The sequence below is a fragment of the Phoca vitulina genome, unplaced genomic scaffold (genome assembly GCF_004348235.1).
Source record: "Phoca vitulina isolate PV1807 unplaced genomic scaffold, GSC_HSeal_1.0 scaffold8, whole genome shotgun sequence".
In the NCBI taxonomy this organism is placed as follows: Eukaryota; Metazoa; Chordata; class Mammalia; order Carnivora; family Phocidae; genus Phoca; species Phoca vitulina.
Window position 1 is genome coordinate 56513449 of NW_022589711.1, and position 19519 is coordinate 56532967.

At 47.7% G+C, this 19519-nt stretch overlaps 1 protein-coding gene across 12 annotated transcripts in view; it reads right to left on the reverse strand.

Annotated features, from left to right (window-relative positions):
* Positions 1 to 1289: 1289 nt before the first annotated feature.
* Positions 1290 to 19519, reverse strand: part of ST6GAL1 (ST6 beta-galactoside alpha-2,6-sialyltransferase 1) — a 118272-nt gene continuing 100042 nt past the window's right edge. For all 12 annotated transcript variants that reach the window (XM_032406939.1, XM_032406936.1, XM_032406935.1 and 9 more), the window contains 3 exons: positions 8049 to 8147; positions 6751 to 6925; positions 1290 to 4266 (listed from right to left, as the gene is read on the reverse strand). In XM_032406939.1, coding sequence (XP_032262830.1) covers positions 4025 to 4266; positions 6751 to 6925; positions 8049 to 8147 — 516 coding nt within the window. In that variant the 3' untranslated portion in view covers positions 1290 to 4024. The remainder of the gene's footprint in view (positions 4267 to 6750; positions 6926 to 8048; positions 8148 to 19519) is intronic.

Consider the following 19519-nt stretch of genomic DNA (forward strand, 5'->3'; position numbering starts at 1 on the left):
CCTGGCACCTTTCCCAGCAGCATTGGCTCATTTCCTGTCTCTGGGTCACATTGTAGTAATTCTCGCCACATTTCAAAGTTTTTCATGATTCTATTTGAAATCCTGCAATTTCATGATAAAACTTGAATGGATGAGGAGTTGCTTCTCATGGAAGAGCAGAGAAAGTGGTTGCTTGAGATAGAATCCCCTCCTGGTGAAGAGGCAGTGAAAATTGTGGAAATGACAACAAAGGCTTTAGAATGTTACATCAACTTAGTTGATAAAGCAGCGGCAGCTTTTGAGAGGATTGACTCCAAATTTGAAAGAAGTTCTGCTGTGGGTAAAATGTATCAAACAAGATTGCATGCTACAGAGAAATTGTTCCTGAAAGGAAGAGTCAATCGATGTGGCAAACTTCATCATTGTCTTTTTTTTTCTTTTTCTTTCTTGAGAAAGGTGGTGGGGAGGGAGGGAGAGGGAGAGAATCTTAAGCAGACTCTGTGCTGAGCATGCGTGCAGAGCCTGATGTGGGGCTCCATCCCACAACCCTGAGATCATGACTAGAGCCGAAATCAAGAGTCAGATACTTAACCGACTGAGCCGCTCAAGCGTCCCACATCGTTGTCTTAGTTTAAGAAATTGTGCAGCCACTCCAACCTTCAGCCACCACCACCCTGACCAGTCAGCAGCCAGAAACATCGAGGCAGACCCTCCACTTATGACTCACTGAAAGCTCAGATGACGGGTAGCATTTTTTAGCAGTGAGTTATTTTTTGATTAAGGTATGTGCATAGTTTTTGTAGACACAATGCTATCGCACACTTAAATAGACTACAGTGTAGTGTAGTGTGGTGTCGGGGGACATATTCAAGCCATAATGGGAGGTACGCAGTTTACAGAGAAAAGGAATTCTCCTTTCTCTCCTATTCCTGCTTCTCGGGATTTTTATCCAAATATTTTGGCTGTTCCCTTGGGACATCATTCCCTTAAGGGTTTTAGGCTTTTGGAAACCAAGGTAAAGACCTTCCTTCCATTCTGCTTTCTGCCCTACTGCATCCCTTCCCTGAGGTGTTGGACAAACAACTTAGTCCTTTGAATCTAAGCAAGAGCAAAAGGAAGAAAAACTAATCAGTCGGTCAATATCTCAAAGATGCTACCTGCCACAAAAGTGACCATTCTTTCTTCCTGGAATACTGAGGAGAAGCTAGCGGGGGAGGATTCGTGGCTTTGGAATTCCGGTTGTGTCTTCCTTGGAGATAAAAGTTGAGAAGCAACAGTCATTCCCTTAGCAAGTAAGAAGAGAGGGAGCAGCTTTTTAAAAACACATTTATTTTAAAATTTTACATCATCTTTGGGTAATTCAGAATTCGATTAGGCATGTTTCAGACACTTCTGAGATCGAGGTCTCCAAACCAAGGTGAATAGCTTATGTGATTGAAGGATTGGGGGATCTCATGATATGGGATGAAGAGACGGCTACTGACAAAGACACAGCCCCCTTGGGACGGGGACTTTCCTGCAGCACTCAATCACCATTTTTAAATTATCTGTTGCAAATATAAAACATCTCACCAGACAACAATAATACCCCTGTCTTATTTGCATTTTACTAGTTTCCATATAGAGAGAACACAGAATTAAAGTTCTGCAGACCCAGAATCACACTTAAGTTAATCTGATCCCTTATATTAATAATAACAACTAAAAGCTAGCAACTACCCAGTGTAGTTCCAGTGTCCACACCAATGCCTATCTCCTGCCGGTGGAATGCCGCCTTCCTCTCAATGTGTGTGATTCAAAGATTGCAATGAGTGTGTCAAACCAGAACCTAAAGCAAGCTGGGAATTCATGGGCCCAGATCGGTGGAAAAGATTCCCTCCACACAGCAGGAAGCAGCCCAAGTGCTTGGCCCATTCCCAAGCAGAAAGGCCAGAGCTGCAAGGAGTTGGGGGGGGAGAGGGGGAGGAGGAGGAGGAGGAGGGACACTTTTGCATCTGCACCCTCCATTGCTTCGGATGATTTCCTGGGTGTTCCAGGCAGGGTAGTTGTTGTCTCCCAGTAGGATAGTTAATTCCCTGATGACAGGACCCCCTCTCTGGCCTCCCTCAAAGCAAGATCCTGCCCAGGTGTGAGCTTGGAGCAGGTCCTTAGTAAAGGGAGGAAGGCAGGGAGCGAGGGAGGGGAGGAAGGAGAGAGAAGGAGGAAGGAAACCACCACGTACTGAGCACCTGCTATGGGCCAAGTACAGAACCGGGACAGGTGTAACCCTTACAACAGCCCTGTGAGGTAGGCTCATCACCCCCATTTTACAGATGTGGAAACAGAGTCTCAGGAAAATTCACTCATGGCGGCATGGCTGGTATATAAGGGAACATCAGCCCTCCCCAGGACTCCTGCTACTGCCTATATGAGCCAAGGGTTTGGCAGCACATGAGCACTCCAGCTCCCAGACGACTGGTCTAGAGCTCAAGCTTAAGAGGCCCTTGAGCACATGGGTCTAGGAGCCCTGGCTCTACAGCATTATTTTGTGACCTTGAGTGAGTCCTTTACCTTCTCCTCACCAGGGGCCAGACCAGTCCAGTGTGGTTCTCCACTGGAGAAGGGGGGGTAGCAAAACTACCCAGGAAGCATGTTTGTACACCACAGGGGAAGGGCCTCTGTCTGGAGACTCTGATATTGCACCCTTGCTGGAGGGGTGGAGGGCATGGCCGTCTGATAAACCTTGTGAGAATCAGTTATGATCTCTAAGGTTCTGACTTCTGAGAGCAACTTTAAATTCTAGGGAACCACATCCCCACTCCCTGAGAGACATTCCGCAAAAGGCCCATGAAGGTGAAAGAAATCATCGGATCAGGATACTTTTAAAGTACAAAATGCTTAAAAGTAATTTGAAAGAGGGAAAAAATCTACTGCCTTAAAGGGGAAAACAAGATGGCAGCTAGGAGGGGGTGGGGCGGGCATTAACAGGGAAGCAGTGGACAAGGTGTGCGACCCCAGCTGCAGCCAAGGGTCCGGCCAGGCCGAGCACGGACAAATCTGGTTTTTGGCATCTGGCTTGCCAGGTGTCTGCCATGGGGCTGCGCTCAGACAGGGGAAGTGGTTTCCTCAGAAAATAACGAGCCTCGAAGTTCAGGCAGACCTTAGAGAATAAATATGGGCAATAAAGGCAGAAAGGAAAAACAATTCAGATGACTCAAACATCTGCTTGACATGTTTCTCCAGTCCTCTAAAATCTCCACAGCTCAGCTCAGCGAAGCCCTCTCTGACCCATAGACACAGCAAATGCGTGGCCCCTCCGAGCGTGCAAGCCCACAGCACGGCAAGTCGGCCTCTCCACCAACCCCCCACCCACCCCCGCCGGCTGTGAACTGAGCACACTGAATCCTCCATCTCTCTCCCACTGAACTGTGAGCAACCAGAGGATGGAGACCGCGCCCTTCTGTGGCTCTCTTCTCCATATGGAGAGGATGTGGGTTCATCAAGACCCTTTGCGCATAAGCACCCAGGCTAAGGACCCGCCAAACCAGCTAGAGTGATTGGAATGCCACGTCTCCCAGGGGCATGGACCTTGGGACCAACTTTGTTCTGGAGGAATCGAGCATGTTTCCTATGCCCCGTACCACTTACTGGCTCCCCAGAGCCACCCTATATGCGGGCACAATCATAATCTGGGAGAATTTCTTCCACACATGAAATCAGTGTCTAGGTGCAGATTTCGAGCAATAGAGAGTACTGGTTTGTGAGAATAACATCATTCTGATGAGGAAAACAGCCCAGCTTTGGCAGCCCTGGTGGGAAAGGTGCATGGAAAGAATGCTAGGTGTGTGTGTGTGTGTGTGTGTGTGGCCGGAGGCTTTGGGTTTGCACACCTCTGCAACTACGGGGCAGGCTGGACCTGGCTGGACCTGGCTGCTTGCTGTTGGGACTTCTGCAGCCTGAGGCTTTTGTTGACAGAAGGCCCACCGTGCAGGCTGGATTGTTCAGGAACGTGATCTGCCCAGACTTTGTGGAGAAGGGCTAGGGGACCTGACCAGGGAGCCCATGTTCAGCAGCGAATTCTCCGGAAGCCAGGCAGCGTAGCTTTTCCCAGCAGGTAAATGTCCTCGTCTGTGCCCTGGTTGAGGTGCTTCACCAGATTCTTCTCAAAGAGGAGTGGGTGGTAGGCGCCCATTGTGCAGGCACTGTCGAAGAACTTCTGGTAGTAGTAGCACACGTCGGTCTTGCGCTTGGATGGGAGGAACTCGTAAATATCCACCTGGTCACATAGCGTCATCATGATGATGATACCTGACGAGGAGAGAAGAGGTAAGTTCTCCGGACAACCCACCCCCGCACCCTGAGGTTCAGCCCCATGAGTCCAGCAGCTCAGGAACCCAAATCTGGGGAGAGGTCTATCTGGAGTTTCTATTTATTACTGTGATTCCCAATCTGAGCCCGGCCAGTAAGCCAGTCCAGCAGGCTGTTCCTCGGGGTACGGGGCTGCTGAGCCCTATGCACCTGTGAACCCCCAGCACCTAGGTCAGGGGCTGGTGCATGGCGGCTTCTCCCTAAACACTGAAGTGCTCCATCCATCGGTCACTGGGTTTATCAGTGTGAATAAGCTAAATGAAGAGAGAGGACAAGATGACTGAGGAGATAGTACCATCACATGTACATAGTACTTTCTGGCACTTTTATATCCTGCAGGAGCCTTGCAGATGGCGCTGACTGGGAGTTGTTGTTTCTTACAGTGCTTAGGAGAAACAGTGTGGGCAGGGAGACTGTCCTTCCCTCAGCTGGGAGGAGGGCGCTCAGCGGGAGGAGCCTGCCTGCTCTGTGTTGATGGGCTCTGCTAGTTCTGGCAGGAGATGGAGCGGAGGCGGTGAGACCAGGTTGGTGTTCTCAGGGAGGCGGCACAGAACTCTGTGCTGGAGACATGACCCCAGCAAGAGGCAGGAGACTCCTGCGATACCCACACCTGTCCCCACCTGGCTCAAGCACCTCAAGCAGGATATGTCCCTCTCTGGGCCTCAGGTTCTCCATCTGCCCCAAGGGGCGATCCACCCACTCCTCCTACCACCCAGGCTGTTGCTGGGATACAATCAGATCATGGCTCTCAGACCCTTTCTGACAACCATAAATATAGGGAAGGTTGAGGATGAATCAGTCCTCAGTAAGAGCTAAAACTGTAAACTGCTAGTGGCAACTTTGTTCCAGAGGAATCGGATATGGGAGGGGCCCTCTCTGGCTGCCCCGGTCCAGTGGGGGAGAAAAGACACCTCTGCAACTCAACTGCTGAAGGCACGACAGAAGTGGCTTCTAGAAATTTCAGGAGGGAGCACTTCCTATGGGAGAGGTCTCAAGTAAACCTCCTGGTGGCACTGGTGTGGGGCCCGGCATGGGCCGTGGCCATGAGGGATGGGCGAGGGGAGGGCTGGTGGGGAGGGGACAGTGGGGCAGTGGGAAAGTGATCCCCAGGATGCTTTCCCAACTATTCCTGCTCCAAAGGGCTCCTGGAAGAGCCCCGAATGCACACATACAAAAGCTGAAGAGAAAGGTATGAAGACTTGCTACTGAGATGGCCCCCATCCCTTTCTCTACGGAGTGCCCCTGACAGTAAACACTCCCTTGTTCATGCACTCAGGGGGCAGTTACCACAGGGCTATCCTGTGCCGCACCCAGAAGATTGAACTAAGAGACTCTTAACAATAGAGAACCGAGGGTTGCAGGAGGGGAGGCGGGTGGGGGATGGGCTAGATGGGGGGTGGGCATTAAGGAGGGCACTTGTTGTGATGAGCCCTGGGTGTTGGTATGTAAGTGATGAATCACCAAATTCTACTCCTGACACCAATAGTATACCATATATTAACTAACTAGAATTTAAATAAAAATTTGAAAAAATATATAAAATTTAAAAAGAAAGAAGAAGAAAAATGCATCAAACTCAGTCCCCATCCTGAGGGAGTTTGCATCCCAGGAGGAGGGAGCTTCCCTTCCATGTGTTCAAGAAGAAAGTCTGAAGCCAGCATTCAGGACCCTCTGGACTCAGACCCCAGCCCAACTACACCAGCTCCCTCAGCTCCATTCATGACCCTCAAACCCAGGAAAGCTTTGCCACTCATTCTTCTCTCAGGGCCAGGACTAGGGTACTCACTGGGTTCAACAGATTTTTGAAATTTTGAATAAAGTATTATTGGTTCTTGCTTTGTCCTCAGATGCCAGTATGGCTCAGCATAACATTATCACTGATCCTATATTTACTTAAAATTTTGATACTTCACCCAGGATAAAATCTTGCATTAATTGTGGTTTGTAAAAGATATTGTATTAATATTATTTAGCTTGTTACTGAAGTTTTTGGTGTCCCCTTAAATGGTACACCTGAGGCAAGTGCCTCCCTTGCCTCATCTTCCAAATCCCAGCCCTGCTCTTCCTGTTTTCCTGCCCCCTCCCCAAGTCAAATCTGCCCCTCACCCAGGCCTGGCCCAATGCCACTCCTCTACTGAGCTCTCTGACAGCACCCCAGAAGGGGTGCTCTCTCCTGGCACAACCGGGTGGCGGCTCCCTCCTGGCTTCAGACACCTGACTGAACTCCCCCACCAAACACCCTAAAGGAGAAGGAGTCTATCTTATTGATCTCTGGATCTTAGCTAGAACTTGGCACAGCGTAGAAATGCAGCAAAAACCTGGCAATTGTTTGGTGAACAAAGGAATGAATGAATGAATGAAAGCCCATTCTCTAATCTCTTCTAGAAACAAACACGAGAGGTCTTTCCCCAGATACGGACTCACCAAGCATCCCAGAGGATGGGGGGTTGGGCTGAATCTCCTCTGGGGAGACTTCTTGAATGATGTCCCACAGCTGCCAAGGCATCTGGGGCCTGAGGATGTAAAAGGGCTGGTCGGGATGCAGCTTGCGGTAGCTCTTATAGTTCTCGAAGAAGCTGTAGTCGGGGCTCTGGTACCACTGAAAGAGAAGGAAATGGTCTTCTCAAGGAGAGGGACGTGCCTTGGAGCCCCTTCCTCGGAGCAGATTCCAGACTTCCCCACGTCACTGCTCTCACTTGCTAGCAGAGGGGACCCAGCACGTGGCCTATGCTCACAGGGAATTTTGAGCTTGGTGACCCTGGCACAGCTTCAGACTTCGGGATCATGGACTCTGGGAGTGCTATCAGAGCTCAAAGGGGCCCTTGGCACCATCTAATCCCACCTGTCATTTTTAAAGGGCTGAAACCTGGGGCACAGTGTGCCACATCTGTGGGCCCGGAGCCCCTGTTCTGCGCCAGGCACACTTGAGTTCTAAGTGAACGGTTCTACAACTGTGGAGGCGGACGTGGCGCGGGCGCCAGCGATCACCAGAGCCCGTCAGCTCCTGGTGGGTCTGACTTCAGAAGCCGGCGTCCCCAGGGCGGTGCGCTCCATCCTTCGGCCCTGCCGCCAGGCTCCTGAGGCACTGCGGCGCCACCAGGGAGAGGCCGGCTGACATGCATGACAAACAGCAAGAGCGCCATTCTGGAGAGGGCGCGGAGCAAGCAGGCCTGAGACTCCCGTCCCCTTCCTGAAAGAGAGCCCCCCGCTTAGTAGACCAAGTCCTGGGACAGGCGACTTCCCCTCTCCACATTCTAGTCTCCTCACCTCTAAAAGGGCAAGGGCCATGCCTCTATCTACTTCCCTATGTTGTTATGAGTGAAATGGGAAGAATTCTGGAAACCGGAAGTAGGTGAAACATGATGATTTTGTCCTAAGAATGAGTAAGCACCATCTATTCCTGCTGATCTGCCTCAGAAATAACTGTATGAGATGGACACAACCCCACCCCAGGCGGTGAGAAATCCAGCCACTGTTACTCCTGCCCCAGGCCATCATTAGGAGAGAAAAACATGGCCCTGCGGGGCAGAGCACAGAGGGCGCTGGTATCAGACAGGAATACTTCTGCGCTGCTAGTCTGGATGAAGTGTGTTCCCTCAAACGGAAAGAGCCAGTCCTCAGGGGTGGCCCAGGTCGGCCATGACGTTCAAAACCCAGGAACTCAGGAACGTCCATAGGCAAACAGAAGACTCGTTCCCTATTTCCCGTGGACACCCACTTACCTTTGGGATATCTGAATGGTAAACAGATGGGTCCCACACAATTAGGATTCCCTCATTGTACAGACTGTCTTTGAGGAAGCGCCCTTCAGTGGTGACCAGCTGCAGGAAGAAACAGACAAACTGTCACCCGGATGTTGACATGTAAACATTCTTCATGGAGTAATAACTGACAGGTGGCAAGTACCACCCGAGGCACTTCATTTCAGTGATCCATGAGATCAGCTGTCAGATATTCACCTTAAAAAGCACATGTTGCCCAGGGGGCAACTGAGAGAAATAAATGACGGAAACAAAATCAAGAACTGCCTGAAAATAGAAGCAAGAATCACAATAATTGCTCCCCACCTCGACCCCTCACCATCACGAGGCGGAGATGTAATCAGTATCACTATAATATCTCAAGAACGACTAGGTACATCCCAGAGAGCAGCAACTTGCCACGAGCCTCTGAGCTACCCCGTCCCCTCACGCCTCCTCCAAAGGCAGGAAAGCCCTGGAAGCCTGAACAATATAATCCTACTTTCTCAGGATATCTTTGAGACATGAACTATTAGCGGTGAGCCCACCTTAGCTGGGGATCATGTGGTTGTACTGGGTGCTAAGGAGTCCCCAGGGAGTCACAGGGTGCCAGCGTGAGTATGGCCATGAGGTGAGTGAGGTAAACCTTTCTGTTTACCTCAACACATGGCCATCTAAAATAAAGATTCCCTGAAATAAAAATTTCCCAGCCTCTCTTACAGCTAAGCCTGGCCACATGATAAAATTCTGGCCAAGTGTGAGCCAGTGTGTGAGCAAGTGTGACTTCCAGGAAGTGTCCTTAGAGGCAGAGTCATGCCTTTCCTTGTTCATTCCTCCCTCCTGCTGGCTGAAAGTGGATGTGATGGCTGGAGCTGGAGCAGTCATCTTGGACCATGAAGTTGAAGTCACATGATTGAACGGCAAATGCACAAAGTAGTAGGAGCCCCGGGTTCCTGACACACTGGAACACCATAGCAGCTCTGGAATGTCCACCCTTGGACTTCTTTTACACGAGATAGAAATACATTTTTATCTTGTTAACCTTGTGTTGAGGGGTGGGCAGAGTGTTGCTGTCACTAACAGCCGAACCTAATTCTACTTAGTACTGTGAGGAGCTTGTCTGGGAATTGCAGGTTGTCCAGTGCAGCTAGGATACAGAGGGAGAGCTAGAAGGTGTTAGAAAAATGTAGGCAGGGGCCATGTCAGGGAGCTTAGAGTTTTTTCAGTAGATTATGGGACCAGTGACCGCTTTTAAGTGAGAAGAATATAAACTGACCAGAGCTCTGGAATCTCTCGAGTTTGAGAGAAAGGGATGCCAGGTAGAAGTTGCCGTTGCAGCCTAAGAAACGATGGAGAAGGAATGAAGACCAGGAGCTCCCACTGTCAGCTGTAGACCTGCAGACTCACTGGGTGTTGAGAGGGAAGCAAAGGGGCTTAAAGGTGCCTCCTAGACCTCAGGCCATTTCCTAAAATGAGAATGTGGAAAGAAAAGCAACTGGCATGTGCCTGTGGAGGTAAGGTGGGGATCTGAAGTTCAAGGTTGAGACAACTGGCCTCAAGGCCCACAGCTGAGGGGCCCTACAGGATTGAGGAGCGTCTTCGGATGTTAAGTGCAATCCTCTGTCCATGGGCAGCATTGTAACCCCCGGCACAGGCATTCTGTGCTGCAGTCCAAAGAAAGAGTGGGCATCCCGGCAGATGGGGCTTTGCAGGACAGACACGATCGAACTGGGGACAGGGAGGCCCAGGGAGCAGCGCGCACCCTTCCGAGACAGAATTCTACAACTACGTTCCCTATTCCCACCCCACTCCATGCCCCTCAAAACAGCTGGTATATTGAGAGCCTGAGTCTTTTCTTGAGCCATGCTTCTTTCTCCGCGGAGTACCGATGCCAGGCAATGTTTGCGCACTTGAGAGAATTAGAGATAACTGGAATTTTTCAAACATCTCCTGCTCCTCTCCAGTCATCTGCTTAGTATAGAAGAAGGAGGCCAGTGGCAGCAAGCTCTGCTAAGACTTTCCCAGCATCTGTGGCTTCACAGGCCTCAGAAATCCCAAGACCACTGCTCAAAAGTCTTCTCCTTTCCGACAATGAAGAACAACAATGATAGCAACAGATGCCATCTGATGATGTTTATTCCAAGCCAGGTACGTTCATACATTATCTCAGCTCATCTCCACAACCGCCCCAGGAGGGAATTATGAATATGCTCGTCTTATAAATAAGGCAATGAACTCAGAGATGCTAAGAAACTCACCCAAGCATACAGCTAGTGAGCAGGGGGTCTGAACTGGAGCCCTTCTGTCTGACTCCAGAGTCCGCACTTCTGACCGACATCGTGCACTGCCTCCCACAAAGCGGGTAGGGTGGGTCAGCCGTGGGTCTCGGGAGGAGATGGCAAAGAAAGCGGTTGATGAGGGAGACAGACATGTCATGAGAATGTTGCTTCTTGTCTGAGTTGTAGCAAGTCACGGCTGGAAGATCCTCGAGGGGCTGGATCCAAGTCTGTCATTTTCAGATGGGTAAACTGAGGTCCATAGAGAAGAGAGACTTGTCCCAGGCTTCCAAGTGAGCTTGGGACAGAGCCAGAACCACAGTCTAGAGGTTGGCTCCTCCCCAGTGTTCTTTGTTTCCCCCCAGGGCTGTATTCAGAAACCACGAGACATTTGAGTAAGTGAGCATCCTAGCGGGGCCTGGGTCACCCTCGGTTCTCACCATACACAGTGGGGAAGTGGCTGTTCACTCGAGCTACTTGATGAACAAATGACAAAGCATGAAACTGAGAAGAGGTGAAGGCAAGGGCTAGTTTATCCTAAGGAGGAAAAGAAAGTGACCGCAGCCGGGACCTGTGCGGGGACAGGGGAGAAGCTAGCAAGCATCCCTTGAGCTTAAATGGACACAGCTCTGAACTTTCCAGACTCATTCTGGTGGCCCTTACGTGAGATGTAAAGATTTCCTCAAACACAAGAGAGCCTCAAAACTGCTTGGGGAAGTGTGGCAGTGCTCTGCGTCTGACTCACTCTGTGGTCTTAGGAGGGTTGCTTCCCCTCTCCAGGCTAATGTGCCTTATTTATAGGACAGGACTGCCCTGGAAGGCCCAGCCTGGGTGGCCAGCCATGCCTGGACAGCATCTCCATCTGCCATTTTCCCCAACTGCAGCACAAGGCACTGGGGAGAGATCAAGGTCTTCTCAAATGCCCCTGTACTTAACCCCGTGCAGAGTCTTACCTGAGATCAGGTCAGATCCCAGGAGCCTCGTGATGCGGAAAGTCGATCATTGCCACAGCACCTGAGCCCCAAGGAACACCTGCCAGGAAAAGGCTACACCAGGGAGATGGGGTGGTGCTGTTATATAAACCTGTTTATAAAGTCATCTCTCCAGTCACAAAGCAAGAAATGCTCACGGCAGAAAGAAAAGACAAGAATATACACATCTGTGTATATATATATAAGAATAAGAAAACAACCATCAATCATTGCATTTGTCAGATATTGCCTGTATGAATATGTTGGTCTTTTTTCTTCCTAAATCTTTTTTCCCTCACAGTTATGGGCTGAACTGTGCCCCCTTCCCCCTTACCAAAATTCCTATGTTGAAACCCTAACCCCTATGTGACTATATTGGAGATAGGGCCTTCAGGGAGATAATTAAGGTTAAATGAGGTCACAAGGATGGGTCCCTAATATGATAAGATTGCTATCTTTATAATAAAAGGAAGAGACACCAAAGATCTCTCTCTCCACACGTGCACGGAGGAAAGGCCATGTGAAGATGTAGAGAGAAGGTGGCCATCCACAGGCCAGGAAGAGAGCCCTTATCAGAAACCAACCTTGATGGCACCTTGATCTTGTACCTCTGGCCTCTAGAATTGTGAGAAAATAAATCTCTTTGTATAAGCCACCCCATCTGTGGTATTTTGTTATGGCAGGTGTAGGAAACTAATATACCCCGTGTGTGTGTTTGTGTGTGTAGATACTGGTAACTGTAGAGTCTAGACTTAGTTGCTTTGTTAAACTCACACAACAAGTCTATGTCTTCTCATTTATCCCTCACAATATTCCCCAGCCTCGAACAGGTCATGAAAAGGAAGCTCTAAGAAGTTACCTAACGGGCCCAGGATCACACAGCGAGGAAGGGACAGAGCTAGGATACCAATCAAGGCCTTTCTGATCTCTTCCCACTGTACCAGACAACTTTCATTCAAAACAGTAAGGGATGACAAAAGAGTCTGTGTTCTAGTGCCAGATTTTGCCAGAGTTCCAAGGCTAGTTAGTGCTATAGGAAGACAAACAAGCGGTGGTCGAGGGCCTGAGTAGATATGAAAAATGAAGTCCGGACCACGGTAAAGCGGACCTGGACAGGATGCAGGTGCTCTAACAGAGAGAAGGGCACCTCAAGTGGAAAGCCACCACAAACCCCAAATCAGAGGGGCCTGTAATTCTACCTGGCATCCTAGGAAGTCATCAAAAGAACCATGAAGTGTAAGAAGAAGTAATGTTGGAAACTGCTTAAATGTCCAAGCAGAAGAGGTTACGAGAATAAGCTACTGAAACTTAGCTACCAAGGAGTACTATGCAGCTATGACAAAGAAGGAGGAAGATCTCTACGAGCTGATAAGGAGTGATTTCGAGAAGATACTGGGGGAAAACAGTACAAAAGAGTAGATAGAGCCCACTGCACTACATTCTGTGTGAGAAACAAGGGGAATTGAGAAAGCATATGTACATCTATGTATCTTGACCAACACAAACACAGAAGGACAAATCAGAACACAGTGCAGGTGGCTACCTACCAAGGGTGGCGATGGAACCGCGTGGCAGGAATTTAGGGGGGAGTTAACACTTCTCTGGGTATGCCTTTCTGGATAGTTTTGAATTTGGGGAACACGTTAATATTCTGCATAATTTAAAAAGAAGGAAAAGAAAACCCGAAAACTGAAACAAAATGGATACAACTGAATTTCAAATGAATTCAATAATCTCAGTGGAGAGAAACAGAAGGACGAATCCAGGTAACTTCGGGATACATTATGTGACCACATAACCTCAGTCTCGGGCAGGGTGTGGGGGAAAACTGCAAACCCAGCCTGAACTCTCTCTGGTGGGCTTGCTGTATGGAGAGATGTGCAAAGCAATTTCAAACTATCTTAGGGGCATTACCAATGCGAGCAAATAAATAAATAAACGGGTGAAGGTGTTAGAAGCAGGATTCTCACTGTGAGAGAAGGGGGAATGCAAATACAGAATGGGGAAGGCAAGGGATACCTGATGTGGACAGACTGAACCTGGTCGGGGCCTGTCATTTCTAAAACAGGCATATCGGCATGTATACGCACGTGTCTACGCACGCCCGCAGGCGTATATACGTGTATCGTAAGTGCATGAATGCACAGGTACGTGTACCGTGTGTGTACAGGTATACACATGAGTATATACGTGCTCCATTTCCTAGCTCTCCCTACTGTAAGGGCCGAGAAGCAAAGATACCTCAGTAGGCATGAACCACCTAGCACCCAGAGCTTGGTTTCTAATATCGACTTTTACTTAAAAGAGCCAAGACTCCTTGGACAAAATGACATATCCCAGAGCTAAGGTAGGTTAGTATGAGGAAATAAAACTTTCCTCGATACCTCAGTGCTCCTGCAAAAAGCCCTGGACTCCTACTGAACTCTTCATATACCATCAGAATAAACTCTGTAGCTATTTGTCTAGTTAATTGCTCTGCTCTGGTTCAAAACCTAATAAAACTTCTCTTATCTCCCCAAGAAGCCAAATGGTTATAGCCCAGACGACATCTCAAGGTTAATATAGAGATATGCTAAGAGGCCAGGAAGGCCGGAGCAGGAGGAAAGAAGCCCAGGAACTGACACACATCCCTAGTTTCACATCTGAGTGTGTTTATATTCTAAAAGGCTGGAGTAAGAAGGGGGCCCTTTTAGAAGGGGTAGAGGACAGCCACCTCCTGCCTTTATAAGTGGTGTGTGTGTCACAGGGGGGCAGGGGGAGATACTTACTTTTTGTCCCTTCCCTATGGGGTATCTGGCTAGGCATGTAGGATAATTATCTGGCTCTCAGGGCATTGCCCTGGGAGGAGGAGCTTGGGCAAAGAGGGACTAGCACATTCATTATCTACTGTAAAGTATTAAATAAGAAATCTGTCTCTGATCCAGAACACTGTGTATACATACATTCGGATAAAACTAATAAAGATGAAACATTTAAAATGTGACAGATGATAAGAAAAAAATTAACTGGAATATCCTGTTATGCCAGAAAATACGAGAGTGTTAAAAAAAAAAAAAAAGTGATGAGAGCCAGCTTCAAGGAACTCCCACTGGCCAAATGTAAGACAATTTGAACGCCAAAGTAATTCAGAACAGTGATGAATTACAAACCATTGAAGAAACAGGAATCCATGAGTTCTTACCAATAATAAATGGAGAAAGAAAGGAGGGGAGGGAGGGAGGAAATAAATGGAGGAGAAGGAAGGGCTCTCGCTCACAGTAGAACTCTGAGCGCCAACCCAGTGACGCAGAGCAAGGGGAGCTATAGTGAGAAGACCACCATTTTACAACCATCCTAGTAAAGATTGGTTCAGGCAAAAGTGAGCCAGGAATGCTAAATATAGGAGGAGATTTTGGTGAGGAGCAGAATAGTGGCACAGTATTAAAGTGTTCACCCATAGACTATAAGGGAAAGATAATAACTATAAAAGTGGAGAAATCAGACAATACCTTATCCAGGTGATCAAAATTAAAATCAGCTGAGGGGCGGACAGACACTGGAGGCTCTTAGGAGCACCCAACATCCCAGCCAGGAATGTATGAACTGAATTTAATATTGAGTAAGCATCGGACAAACCCCAAATTATTTATTTTTTTGAAGAAGGACTTTATTCTTCAAAAATGCCAGTGCCTTAAAAGATGAAGAAAGGCTATGGAAATATTCCAGATGAAAGGAGACAAGACGGGCACAGCAACTAAATGCACTACCTGATCCTGGACTAGATCTTGTACAGAAAGAAAAAAAAAATATATGTCATAAAAGATATTATTAGGTCAGTTAGCAAACAGATCCATCTATCATTTCAGACAGATTAAACTACGTTATCAGCACAAATGTATGAGGTTGATAACTGTACTTTGGTTGCATAAGACAGTATTGGAAATTCTTAGGAAATACAGCCTAGGGTGTGTATTAACTCAGTCTATTCAGGGGCTACTATAACAAAATACCAGAAACTGAGTGCCTTAAGCAGCAGACATTTATTTCTCATAGTTCCAGAGGCTGGGAAGTCCAAGATCAAGGCACCAGCATACTTGGCTCCCCAGTGAGAGCCCCCCCTCCTTGCTTACAGATGGTTGCCTTCTCATGTCCTGATGAGAGAAAGTGAGCTCTGGTCTCTTTCTCTCTTCTTATGAGGGCACTAATCCCATCATAGAGGCCCCACCCTCGAGATCTCTTCTACATCTAGTCATTTCCCAAAGGCCCCATTGCCAAATACCACTGCACTGGAGGTTAGGGCTTCAGCATATGAATTCAGGGGAGACACATTCAGTCCATGAGTCTGCCCCTGCATCCTCCAAAATCACATCCTTCTCACATGCAAAATAGATTAATTCCACCCAACCTCCCCAATGTCTCAACTCATTCCAGCATCAACTCTAAAGTCTGAAGTCTTAAGTCTCATGTGAATATTATCTAAAGCCGGTAAGAGTGAGACAGTTCATCCTAAAGCAAAACTCTTCTCCAGCTGTGAACCTATGAAACCAGAAAAGTATGTACTTCCGAAATATAGTGGTGGGATGGCATAGGATAGGCATTCCCATTCCAAAAGGGAGAAATCGGAAGGAAAAAAGAGGTGACAGGTCCCAAGAAAGTCCAAAACCTAGAAAAGTAAATACCACTAGATGTTAAGGCTTGAAAAGAATCCTCTTTGTTTCAATGCTGTGCCCTCTGGACCCACGGGGGTAGCGGTCCCACCTCTGTGGATCTGCCAGGCCGCAGTCACACCCCCAAGGCCCTGAGCAGCTACCATTCAGCCTATTAAAACCAAGGCCCCCCTCCCACCTTTGAAACCAAGGATGCAACCTTGGTGATTTCTGAATCACCTTTGGGATCATGCTTTTCCTGTCGTGAAGAACAATACCCAGTCATAGCCCAAGAGCTCTACAGTCCTGTCCTATGGGACCTAAGAGGCATACAGCCTTCCCCTACTTTGTCCTATATCCGTCCCCTTCAGTTCAAGCTGGACAGTGCTTCTGCTGGGAAGGCTGAGTAGGTCTGTGGTTCACACCGTTGCTGATCTCCTTATCAAATGGCTTTTGGGGCCACCCCTTCGTTTTCTCTTCAGAACAAGCTTTCTCATTTTTTTGCCATATAGATAAGCCGAGAATTTTCCAGATCTTTAGTTGTTTCCTTTTCGCTAAACAATTCTTTTTTTAATTCATTTCTCTTTTCTCACATCTCACTAAATGCAGTCAGGAGAAACCAAGCCAGTCCTTCAACACTTTGCTTAGAAATCACCTCAGGTAAATCATCCAATTTCTTTGCTCACAAGTTCTACCTCCCACAGAACACTAGAACTCAGTTCAGCCAAAATCTCTGTCACTTTATAACAAAGATCACTCTCCATTGTTCAAGAACATGTTCCTCATTTCCATCTGAGACCTCACCAGAAGGGCCTTTGTTATCCATATTTCCACCAACATTCTCTTTACAATTATTTACATATTCTCTAAAAAGACAGAAGCTCTCTTTCCAGCTTTCCTCTACTCTTTTTGAGCCCTCACCAGAATTTCCTTTAGCGTCTATATTCTAGCATGTCCTTCAAAACTCCAGCTTCTACCAATTACCCAGTTCCAAAGTTACTCCACATTGTTAGGGTTTTGTCATAGTAAAACTCCTCCTCTCAGAACCAAAAAATCTTAGCTCAGGCTGCTATGACAAAATACCATAGACTGGGTGGCTTAAACAACAGACATTTACTTCTTATGGTTCTGGAGGCTGAGAAGTCCAAGGTCAAGGTGCCCGCACATTTGGTTCCTGGTGAGGGTGCTCGTCTTGGCTTGTAGATGGCCGCCTTCCTCACATAGCAGACACATTACGGGGGGACTCACACTCAAGACCTCATCTAACTATATTTATCTCCCAAAGACCCCATTTCCAAATACAATCACGTTGAAGGTTAGAGCTTCAGCATATGAATTGGGGCTGGGAGTGGGGACATAAATTTTCTGCCCATAATAAGTATTTAGGAATTAATGTCTACAATATATACAACTTATTCTCAAATGAAAAAATATTACAAAGAATGAACAGAGCAGATAATACAACAATGGGGTAAAATGAAAAAATAGTAAGTGCATCTGGATAAAGAGTATACGGGCATTCTTCGTATTAGACATTATTGCAACTTTTCTGAAAGTATTAAAGTATTTCCAAATAACAAGTTCAAAACAATTTTTTAAAGAATTTGGTGAAGTTAGGAGGCAGTCCACTGAGTGAGCAGAAGGTTCTCTAGACTATACTTCATTCAACAAATATTTATTGCACATTCACTATGCAATGGGCACTTGTCCTGGCACATGGGCATATGAGTGAACAAAACAGACAAACACACCTCCTCTCGGAGACCAGACGTCATGGTGGCAGAGCTAGGCAACAAGTGAGATGGGCAACTAGGATGATGGGAGTGAGAGGTGTGGACTGGGAAGGTGCCAGCAGAGAGCCAGGGAGGAGCCTAACCCAGCTGTGAGGAGGCCTTCATCCTGCCCTGGGCCTGCCATTACCCTCTGGGCATTGTGCAGGCCACCTTCTCTTCCCAGGCCTGGGTTGTGTCGCTTGGAAAATGAAATGACCCGAGGAGACCCTGGGCTCCACAAGGGCAGGGAGCATGTCTGTCTCTGTTTTACTGCTGTTGTGGGCTGCTCAATTCCAGCTCCCTACATAGAGGCTGGCACAGGGCAGGTGATTAAAAACTTCTGGAATGAATTCATGGCTTGTTGATCTTCAAAGTCCTTTTAAGCTCTGTGAATTCCAGTACTGCTTGAAGCACCACAAAGGATGTCCTATCACATCAGACATCACGTCAGATTCTACAGACATTTAAAAGGATGATGAGGGAAATAAGTAAATCTTTTACAAAAAGATAATGAGGGCATATTATGAACGTTATGCCAATAAATTCAATGACTTAGAAGAAATGAACAAATTCCTTGAAGGACACAAATTTCCAAAGCTTGGTCAGAAAGGAACAGGTAACACGAACAGTCCTAAATCTATTAAAGAAATTGAATTTGTAGCTAAAAAACTTCCCACAAGGTAAATTATAGGCCTAGAAGGCTTTCCTGGCAACTCTACCAAACATTCAAAAAAAGAGAAATACCAGTTCTATACAAACTCTTCCAGAAAATTGGCAAACCAACCTCCATCCAAATCCCACCTCTCTCGAGTCCTTTCTGCCCTCCCCTGAGCAAGTCACTCAGACTCTGAACCTTGGTGTCCTCACAGAAAACGGTGGTTGGTAATCACACCTCACAGCATTGTCCTAAAGGTCCCATGAGATAAGATACGTATGGGCCTCAGACAGAAGAAGTATTGAACAAGTGGCACCAGCTATGGTCTCAGGATAAGCCCCAGGGAGTGATCTGAGAATGTCCCGGTTGAAGTCCAATCAGGACACCCTGTTGCCATGCACGGGACATGGGCGTTCTCTCCCCAACCTGGAAGAGAGCTGCTTAGGCAAACCTACCATGGCCTTAAATGAAATCTTTGCAGGCTGGAGATTTACCTCTTCACTCACCACCTGGAAAAGATGCCTAAGAAGGGGGTAGCCTCCCAAACCCAAGAGATTTTTTAGGGCTCCTCCATGCTCCCTCTTCTCGATTGCTGCCACATACCAATCTGGAGGTCATACCCATTCTTTCTGAAGTCACGCTCTCCAGCCCCAAAGTGGTCCGCACGGCCTGGAAATCCTGCTCCGTTCCTCTGGCTGGCTCCTTCCTCTGCTCTCCTCACGCCAAGCCTTCTTTGCTCAAACCTCCTCTACGGAAACCCCTCTTCCCGTCAGCCTCCTGACAAAAAGCCTCCCTTTCTCTACATCCTACTCTGCGGAGAAAATAGCAGCCCTTTCATCCTTCCACTACAAATGGCCTCCAGCTACACCTTTCCTAGCCTTCTTCCCTTCTGACTCCCTCCTGTGGGGCTTGATCCTCGGTGGGGCTTTAGATCAATCCCTCCTCCCCATCACTTACTTATTGTCCCTTCTCTTCAGTATATTCAGTTTCTCCCTCTATCAACTGGTTTCTCCTCATTGACTTAAAAAAAAATGTTATGGTGGTAAAACACACATAACAGAAAATGTACCATATCCACCATTTTGAAGTGTACAGCTCAGTGGCATTAAGTACATTCATGCTGTTATACAACCATCACCACCATACATGTCCAG